At 35.5% G+C, this 10,737-nt stretch overlaps 1 protein-coding gene across 1 annotated transcript; it reads left to right on the forward strand.

Annotated features, from left to right (window-relative positions):
• Nucleotides 1-194: 194 nt before the first annotated feature.
• On the forward strand, nucleotides 195-9,317 carry LOC140136825 (sialidase-1-like). Its single transcript, XM_072158421.1, has 7 exons — nucleotides 195-280; nucleotides 1,177-1,276; nucleotides 3,548-3,734; nucleotides 4,407-4,675; nucleotides 5,717-5,896; nucleotides 6,648-6,867; nucleotides 7,976-9,317. The coding sequence occupies exons 2-7, from the start codon at nucleotides 1,184-1,186 to the stop codon at nucleotides 8,191-8,193; spliced, it is 1,167 nt and encodes a 388-aa protein (XP_072014522.1). The 5' UTR covers nucleotides 195-280; nucleotides 1,177-1,183; the 3' UTR covers nucleotides 8,194-9,317.
• Nucleotides 9,318-10,737: the final 1,420 nt, after the last annotated feature.

A 10,737-nucleotide genomic window follows, 5' to 3' on the forward strand; every position in this document is an offset into this window, starting at 1 on the left:
TATTTTTCTTGAAAATTACTAGATTCTATTGATTAAAAAAAATTATAATAGTTAATGTGTCTTTCATTTGATTTCGTAAAAACAATATATTCAGATGATGTAAACTTATAAGATTTTCTTTGTTTAATGTGACAAAGTGTCAATATAAATTATTCTGCATTTTAAGATAGAAACACTCATCAATCATGTGATTAAGTCATGTGATTTACTAGAAGTCATCAACAACAGGGTCAACAAACTACAAACTGTGTACTGTGTGTATACAAACAGGGAAAAACAGGTACCGGTATATTCTTTTTTTTTAAATCATTTTTTTTCTTCAAATAATGATTTGTATTTTACAAATACACTGATACTAATAGTGATAGATTATTATTTTGTTGAATATGCCACTGATGAAGACTTTGGTTTGGCATTATGGTTCTATTAATTTTGAGCACATGATATAATTTTATTACGATATTTGAAGACCAAATAAAAATAAAAATACTAGTTTGCGTATTACGTCCTGAGCAAATGTGCGACGTGATTGTAGCTGACCTGCGCAGTACGGCATTTTTGGTCTGGTTGACAGGACGTAATACGCAAACTAGTATTCAAAACACAGCGACGATATCGGTCACAAGTCTGGTCTTTTGCATCCTCAAATGTGCTCAAAAATACGAACATGCACCAAATATGTTTTGTTTAAGTGTCATCTTCACATGAGGAATAGGAAGTGGTATTTATGAGAAAAAGTGGTATTTTATGTGTACCCTGGAAAGGTTTAAGGTAGACATCTCAGACCTTCGTACGGAGAAGGACAGTGGAAATCGTAGGCTAGTACGCAGCTGGTTGACATTGACTTTCCGCATAAATTAGTTGTTAATACTTGATCACTGAATGATTGCGATGCATCTTAATTTCTTGGAATTAAAAAAATATTATCTTGAAAATGAAATGTATGGCTTATCCTAAATCCTTTAGTTATTACTGGCAATAAAAGTCTTGGATAAAAGTCAAATTTTTATGTGACCAATGGACCAAGCGATTGTAGTCACAAAATTCTAAAATTTGGTACAAGTCTAAAGCTCACTGTAGGTAGACAATGTAGATTCATGTAGATGTAGATATATTTAACAAATGTTCTCCCTCGATCTCTATATCTCCTTTCTTGTTTCTTGTTGTTTTTTCCAGTGTTGACATGGCAAGAAAACATTTAGCTGAAACTATACTGCTGATTTTAGTACTGGTCTATACTGTAAACTTTATTAATGCCAATATAGACCCATCCGAAGTAAGTTTTTCTCAACTTTATCATTACAATCCATTGTGTATGTGGGTGCATGACCGGAGGGGGGGCTCAGCCATACGTGGAAACAAGTTGTTGATCTTTTACCAAAAAGTGCCTGTGAACAAGGATTAAACCTTTTTACCAAATTTTACCCCTAAACAAGTTCAAACCAAATATTACCCCTAAACAGGTTAATTTGTTACATGTTTAACTTGCTTAAAACATGCACCACAATTTCAGGCGGTAAACAGCGTGATAAACAGGGACGGAAAAAGAGCTCAATCGCAAGGTACTTATGTTGTGCAATAAAAGAAAAGTCTTAATTGTTTAGTCGGTTAAGAACACGGTGTCTTGACCCAAAACCTTGATTTTGCAGCTGTTGTGAACACTGGTACAGGCCGTTCAATTTACATGCTGAGTGATTTAAGCCTCACCAACACAGCGCATTTAAAAAGCACTATGGCGACACTCGATTAGTACGCTCTACTGTACATAAATGCTCTACCTTCTAGCCATAGGCTTCAACATAAAAAGACCAAGTTTTGAGATATTTTCTGAAAATATCAAGATATTTAGTAATTTACACAAAGCGTAAGTTATGTGATGTTCATGCGCGTCTAAACATGATGAACTGGCAAGTAAACGTTTCCTCTCAATTGGAGATGGAAAAACTATTAAAAAGGAAAATGAAATGGTAGTTTTTAGGCTAAATTGATTGTTTTCTTAGCTGTGGAGGAGAGTAACAGCACATAGAATGTTGAGTACATGTATGTATGAATACCGTACTGTAAAACTACTAAAAGTCAATATTTTTGTGAGAAGATATTTTCGAGATTTTGAAGATTTTGTTAATTGCGCGAGAATTAAATTTCCCGGTTTTGATATTGATACAATAGAAACCTAATGCAAAAGGTTTTTTTCGCGAGTTTTTATTTTCACGATTTTATGTCCACTCGCGAAATAAAAAACTCACAAAAATTTCTACTTTTACAGTACAGGGACAGACTTAGGTTTCAGTTTTCTACTGGCCCTCCGGGCCAGTGAAATGGCAAATCTAGTGGCCCTGCAATAAATTTACTGGCCCAGCTTTTTCAATATGTTCTACTGCAAAAAAAACCCCAAAAAAACCCTTTTTTTATGTGTGTTTTTGGGAAAAAATCTATATGAATTTTTAATCATTTGTCATGAAATGTGTATATCGCGAATTTCAAAAAAATCCAAATTTTATGATATCAGAAGGACATTCTCGTTTTCAAAATGCAATTCGATATGTCTGATGTGCTCTCCCATAAAACAATATGTGGAAACTTTGCTATCCGAGCCCTTTATAGCCAAGCAAACCTTAACATTTTAATTTGTTTTGTACTGAATGTAGGCCTACTCAATGTAGAGAGTGTAGTCACTAACACAAATTCAGTCAGTAGTCCTGCCTTTTTTAGTTCCAAAAGTTCACAAAGGTTCAAATATGTGTTTTTTGCGGTATCGCTATCATCATAAGATAGAGCACGCAAGAGATTGGAAGTAGTATGTAGGCCTACTATCGACGTAAAAAGCAGCCGCATGTTTCCAACTTGCTAGCAACACAAGAATAAAGCGTAATTTACATGGAGACTCTATTGCTGGAAATTTATTTCCAGCAAGGGAAAGTCCCCGTGTATATTGGTAATTTTGCCAGGCAATGCTCCTGGACCTCTGACCTTTCATAGTTTCCTCAAAATAGAACCGGGGCTATTTTTTCAGGACAGTATACACTCTCCAGAGAGTTTTCTCTGGTATGTTGATGACATATGCACACTTTTGTTATGTATTTACCTGGTTATGGTTTTATCGTTCACATAGGGGCCCCAGATATAGTTGATTCAGATCATATTGCTGGAAACAAATGTCCCCATGTAAATTGCATCGCCAGGGCAAGTAATCCATCAAAATAAAATTTATGGTTATTATGTAGGCAAGGGTAAAGTCCCCATGTAAATTACGCTTTAGAAATATAAATATACGATAAATCATTTAAAAATAAAGATATATATTACAGGTGACAGATGGAGCAGAAACTGTGTAAATATGTCCATCACTGATTACATCTCTTGTCTCAAATGTGTTATATCAGGCTCAAAAATCTATTGGCCCGCTGGGCCAGTATTGTTGGAAGTTTACTGGCCCGACGCAAAATCCACTGGCCCCGGGCCACCGGGCCACCACTTAAATCTGTCCCTGTTACAGTATATGAATGAACCCCTAATTCAATCTTCAAACTACTTTGTTTATCTTTAGGTTAAAATTCTTCCAGTGAGAGAGCAAGTACTGTGGACAAGAGGTGAAGCAGACGTACACGAGTATAGAATTCCAGTCATCACATCTACAGTGAGTGGTTATCTTATTGCAGCAGTGGAGGCTAGAAAGTATGGTAGTGGAGATGCTAGTAACAAATTCCTGGCTGTGAGAAGGTCTAAAGATGGAGGTATGTCTTGGTGCATGCTGGTTTAAAATTACTTTTTTTTTTTGCACAGCTGCAAAATACATCATTTTACACAGATTGTAGAAAAATATTATTATTATTATACCCAACTTTAAATGCATCATGGGGAGATTTATCAACAGATGATGTCAATTAAGTTCAGTAGTCAATACCCCATCCAGCAAGTTTTCCACCACCAGAAATTGAACCTGGGACCTCATAGTAATAATTCCCCGGAATAATTCATTCATATTTTATTTATATTTTATTTGAATTATTTAATCATTCTAACCATTGATCCATGTTATAATTTAGCATTAACTAAATGAAGAGTTGAGAGTGATTAGCTAAGACTCATGCCTTAGGTCAGATGGGCATGCTCATTTGTGATTTGCTCCCCAGTGATTCTCTCAATTTTTCCCAAATTTCTACCTTTTGTAATGCCCAGTGCCCGGCCCAGTGCGAGTGGTGTACATACCAAAATACAATGTGAAAGACTAAGCCTGAACTGCTTTAATTACAGGAAAATTTAAGGTTTTATAATAAATCTGGAGATCTCCAGTTTTATTCAAGAGTTCTCCTATCAAGTGATAGCTGACATGTCTTTTGCATGTGTATCATGTGAATTACTGATTATAATTACTGATTGTTTCAATGTTATGTTTCAATGTATAGGTAAAAACTGGGAGCCTCAACAGTTTCTATTGAATGATGGACCACATGTGAAGGATGGCGTAAATCTCGGTGCTATACTAACAGACAGAGAAACAGGCGTAGTGTTCATCAATTATATCACATGTGGACATAATACAGACATAAACTGTACAGCATCAGTCCATATGATAAACAGCACAGATGAAGGATATACCTGGAATGAACCAGTGAACTTAACCAAGCAAATTGGCAATGCCCCTTTTGCAGCTGGTCCAGGGTATGGTATACAGGTAAGTAAACTAGCTGTGAAATTATAAGATTGCAAATATTCATTGTTAAGAGAGGACAGCCAAGGTACGCTTGGCACCGGGGGTACTCAGTACAAATGACCATACTGGGGACGTGCCGCAAACATGGGTAGCATTTTCAGCCTTCTGGTATATCAATGACCCCTTTTTCAAAGCCTATTTTGGTATATGAATGGGTCCTTTTTTCAAAATTTTCTCAATTTTTTTGGAAAACAGCCCAATTTTTCCTTAATCTAGCCAAAATTTTCAAAATTTTGGGAAAATTTGTAAAAACTAAGAAAATTTTGGGTAAATTTGGCCGAAAATTTTGACTTTTGGTATATGGGTCCAAATTTCTTGAAAAATTGGTATATTTATGGGTCTACTTCCAAAATCTCAATGCACGTCCCTACCAAAACCAAACTTGAGTACCCCCGGCTTGGCGTAAATATCTGTGCATACCCAAGTTAGCTCTCATGATCGAGAATAAGATATTTTGCCTATAGTCTCATGCTAGTGACCACCGTCTGGATCAATTTAGTGTGATGCTTATTTCATATATATGTGACCAGCTCCAACAAAACCCAGAACAGGTCACCAGGCATGTTTTTGAGTTATAGGCCTTTAATTTTGACATTCCCATAAAATAAGTCAAATATTAGAATTCTTAATTTCATGGTAGTTGACCTTGGGACTGAGTGGAATTTCAAATCCTTATGAAAGTACTTATTAAAAAGAGGTTTATTTAATCATTAATTGGTGGTAATCCCTATTCAATCCTGTGTAAAACAGAAAACTAATGAGCCCATTACTCAGAATAGCTGTTCGGAAAAATATCAAGGTATCATTTACAAAATTATCCATATCTTGAAAAGTATTGATGCTATGTATATAATTTTGGTATCATTTTGAAGCTTATTGAAAATGAGGTGGCTGATGTCTTTATGCCACTGATCAAGTAAGGGTATTTATTTAACATGGTTTCATCAAAATAACTATCCAAATCATCTTTTACATATTTCTTTCTTTCTTTTCTTTCAATAGAAGCAGTATGCACCTCACAAAGGGCGTTTAATCATTTGTGGTCATGTACATTTGACAGGTTCACAGTGTATTCTGAGTGACAATCATGGGTTAACTTGGAGGTTTAACATACAAGGGGTGTATACAATACCTTACAATCAAACTCAAAAGACAGGAGACTTTTCACCAAATGAATGCCAGGTAAGACATTTTAGCTAAGTAGAATAAGGGGGCTACCCAAGTATATGGGGGAGATTATAAATTTTTATGGTTATTTTCTCCTGTTGCAGATTTCTCCCATTTAATGTATGTATAACTTTTCACAATCTTGTACCTTTTACACTTAATTTGTAAAATAATAGGAACAACCAAAATAATTGAAATTGGAAGAATATAATATGAATTAGACATTCTTAGTCAGTGGGAGTGGTCTAGTTCGTAGACACATTTCTGATTGGACAATCGCATGATTTCGGGTGCCGTCTATCAGGCCGTAGACGACCCCACGTCATCATGCGTCTTGATAATGTGTAACACGCGTGTATAGGTGCGTGTATGTATCGCGCTGGATGCGTAGACTAGTGAGGAATACGCGACGCGCTATCAGTACGCGCAACAGAATACGTGAAGTTGTAAACAAGTTTCGTTCATTTTATAATGAGGGAGTTTTTATGACGGTAACTTAGTTTTTGCTTAAAAAAATTGTTTACAGTTATTAAAATAATATTTAACAGACTAAGAATGAGAATAAGCGATAGGAATTTTATTTTGCCTATCCTCTTCTATGATAGGCGACAGGCAGGTCCAATATTTTTATCGTAGTACCCGGCTGCGCCGCATCCACTACTAAAAATATTGGACCTGCCTGTCGCTCTATCACACAGTAGAGGATAGGCAAAATAAAAATTCCTATCGTTTATTCTCTAAATAAAACTGTTTATATTTATCTCAGATGGTTGAATTACCAGATGGCTCCATCATGCTGAATTCCCGCAATCAATACCACTATCACTGTAGCTGTCGCATAGTTGCTATGAGTTACGACGGAGCTGAGACATTCCCTATACCATACATATCATTTGATGAAGCTCTCATTGAACCAGCGTGTGCTGCAGGCCTTCTTTATCATCAAGGAATCATGTTTTTTACCAACCCAAAGAATACTAAAAGTCGTGAGTATGCAATAAATATCAACAAAACGTAATTTCAAAAATATCTACCTGCAGAAAAAAATATTTATCTACAGAAACTCTTACCATAATATTATTAACTTACGACAAGTAATTTATTTTGCATCAAAGGAGGAATTCTTCCTATTCAAATGTATTGGTAGACCACCCGCTGTGCTTGAGGTCACATTCCATAATGCCAATGTCTTCGCCCATGGGTGTCACATGTCCAAAAATTTACCAGAGAAAATTTACAATGTTGACTGATGTGTGGAAGTTTAACCTAATTCCTGTAATCATGGTAGTGTTCAAAATAAGGCCTACTTATTGATTCACTATGAAGGCACTTATATAATAGGGCCTACTCCTAAGTTTATACCAAATACAAACTTTATACCTATTGTACCCAATTATTTTTTCATTATTGTGATATAATGTAGGCCTATTTTAAAATAGGTCTACTCTTTTCTAAAGAAAACCCATCCATTTTAAAGAAATCAAATCCACTAATGCTTAATCTTCATAGTAGAACATGATGTCTGTCACTAAATGTTAACTTAGGCCTACACAATGCCATAATAGACATTGTATGTTCCATTTTTAGAAAAAAACTGTCACTATTAATGGACCAAATTGCCAATGTCAAAAAGTTAGGCATTTTAGACCTAAGTTATATAGCTATGCAGATTTACTTTTCATTCGAACAAATATACCAAAATACTATGTGATCTTAAGCTGTGCAAAATGTAGCTGATGAGATTAATAAAAAGATCTTGATCACCATTAATTGAAACGCGTCCTACAATAGCTTTCTATAGTTTCTCAAAAATAGAGAAACTCAAGTGTCTTTTTTCCTGTATGGAATAAATGGCCTTTTGGTTGGAATTTCTTCTAGACCTCTAGACGCATTTTTCGCATAGCAAAAACATAGCTTCTTTTTACCTAAAACTTAGCAATTAATTTGCATGAAGGTTAAATACATAGCTATACCAATCTATTCTCTAATATATAAGGCCTACCGATATCTGAACATTAGATTGCGTAACTCTATAACCCTCCTCACCAAATTAAATCTAATTCTTGTAATGTTGTATATTGATTTGATTGACAGGTGAGAAGCTTGTGTTACAATGGTCATTCTCCAACGGCACCAAATGGGATAATGAATACACGCTATGGCCCAAGCTCACGGCATACTCAACATTGACAGCAATACCTGGTTATATTGCATATGAACCATACATTTATATTCTCTATGAAAAGGGAAGTAAAGAAGCTTGTGAATCCATTTCATTAATAATTGTCAGCATAGATGGGTCAATATTATGATCCTACCATCATGTATATATCTTTGTAATATAAATAAACATCTCAAAAAAAGTAACTAACCCCCCTTAAATAATATCCATTATTCAAAAAGGGGCTATTGTATTACAAATCTGTAAAATGTGTTGGAAGTAGAATTTGTTTCTGCGCATTTTGACACCTCAGTGATATGATAGCCTAGAAAACAATAAAATACCGGTCAATTTAATGTAGTCAGGTCCATATTTGAAAGTTGCACTTAACATACAATATAAAAAAAACTCGGATATCATTGCACAGATTTCCTTCCATTATACTGAATACAAAATCAATACAATTTACTGCAACTTTCAAATCTTGGGTTACATTGATTTTAATGTATGCTGTGACGTCAATATTTAGTCAATTGCTACAAATGAGGTGTTAAAATGTGCAGAAATAAATTCTGCTTCCAACGAATTTACAGATTTGTAATACAATTGAATAATGGTCATTATTTAAGGGGGTTAATTACTTTTTTGAGATGTTTTATCTTATTTTTGCATACGGCAAAGTAGATGATGGTGTACAGTGTATTGTGACCTATTTATATATGGTTTGGGAAGTCAAGTGTGTGAGTCCTGGTAGTCATGTGAAGGGGTCATATGATAAACTATGCATTTCTTTTAATCAATTATTTTCGATGTATTGAATATCAAATGACTGTAATAGGTTGCTGAGTATCATTTGTTGTCATGGAGCAAGATATGTTTAACAATTGTTGTTTTACTGGTTATTATGGCTGTAGTTTCAGCTAATCACCTATTCACCCATTGCATGGTTCCGCACATGATATGCGAGGAGATCCTCGATCTGGCAGTATGCATGAATGGGAATTGAAACAATCATATAACATTGTGTAAAGTTACGTAATACTTAATTCCTTTCATCATGTCTATTGCCAGTTTGAGGCTCTCCCCGCATATGGCGGAACCATGCAATGGGTGAATAAAGACATACAAATGGAGTTGAGCACCTGGGCGCTAATTAGCCCTTAGAGACCGTTCACAAACACTTGTTGGGGGCCTGATTCAAAAAGGGGGCCTTAAAAAGTTTGACCCTCCTAAGGGGGGGAGGCTGAAAAAATGACCACAAGTTTATGAGTTTATAATTATGCTTTTCTATGGGGTTGACCCATAAATTTAATGTCAAAAAGGGGGCCCTGAAATTTTTGAGATCTGAAAAGGGGGGGCGAAAAATTTTTGTGATGAAATTTTTTTGCATCAGGCCCCCCTAAGTGTTTGTGAATCATCCCTTACCAAAGGTTTATCTCTCAAACATTTTTTAGTCAAGTAAGTTTTTTCCCTTTCTGATAACTAAAAAACTTGTAAATAAAGCCCAATGTGCTAGAACGGCTTTCACATACTTATGCTGGTGTCATACTTTCGTGCCATTTGCCGCTGCAGCCAAACGTACACAATCAAGGCTTATGATTGGCTGATATGTCATGCCAGCGGCATGCAAGTATGACAGGTGGCATTATGTGTGCGGGTTTGAGAGAGAAACCTTTTATTTCTTTTGCCTTAGGTCAGATATAGTACTATGCTTTGTCATTTTTATCTTTAACCCTCAAATGAGCTGATTTCCAAACAATTTATGTAACTGTTATCATGTGCTATGTCCATTTCCTATGGTATCAATTTTTTATTCTTATTTCTGCATATTTTAAGTCCATACCTAATTTTGTGTGTTTGAAAGCTTTTGGCCTTGGTGATCCAGAGATTTTGCCACAAATTTACAAATGGAGCCTTTATTTTGTAAATACAGTAAGCCAAAAAATGAAGGTACCAGTTATGTTCACCCCCTGTATAACCTAAACAAAGACAGATATGTCATAATTGGAGCCTGCAGCCAATAGCTGCATCTTTTAGCTCGAATTTAAGATCTCATTCGTTGAAATTGTTCAAGAAATAAAGACATGACGATCCCAAAACCCAAGGAAGATACCAATGTAAAAGTTGCAGCTTCCTTCATTGCATGCCTTGTTGATTTGTACACAAAGCATATTTTGTGAACAAGAGAACTAGCGCCGCGCTTCCATTGATTAGCATGTTAAAACTAGCGTAGTGCTTTCACTGATTAGAACACAAAAGTGGAACTTTTGATTTCGTTTCTTCATTAGGTTTTAGATCACCGTTTCTTTAATTCTCAACCAATTTCAACAAATAAGGTCTTAAATCCGAGCTAAAGAGTACAGGTATTGACTGCAGGCTCCAATTTTGACATATTTGTCTTTATTTGGGATATACAGGGGTGAACACAACTGGTACCTTAATTCTTTGGCTTACTTGTATATGTGGTCATTGAATGTGGATGTAAATACATTTTACAACTTTTTCGAAGCAATTGATTGTCTTCAGTATCTTTCAGTGTTCTTCACACCTGGGAAGGGTGGGGCGCTCAACGTTGGAAGTCTTCAGAACTAGGGGTCTTTCTGTGAGAGCCTAGACATCAAAAAAGGGGTTTTTTTAGTGAGAAGGCCCAAAAAGGGGTCTTTCCGTGAGACTGGGGAAAATCTTACCAAAAACG

The sequence above is a fragment of the Amphiura filiformis genome, chromosome 17 (genome assembly GCF_039555335.1).
Source record: "Amphiura filiformis chromosome 17, Afil_fr2py, whole genome shotgun sequence".
In the NCBI taxonomy this organism is placed as follows: domain Eukaryota; kingdom Metazoa; phylum Echinodermata; class Ophiuroidea; order Amphilepidida; family Amphiuridae; genus Amphiura; species Amphiura filiformis.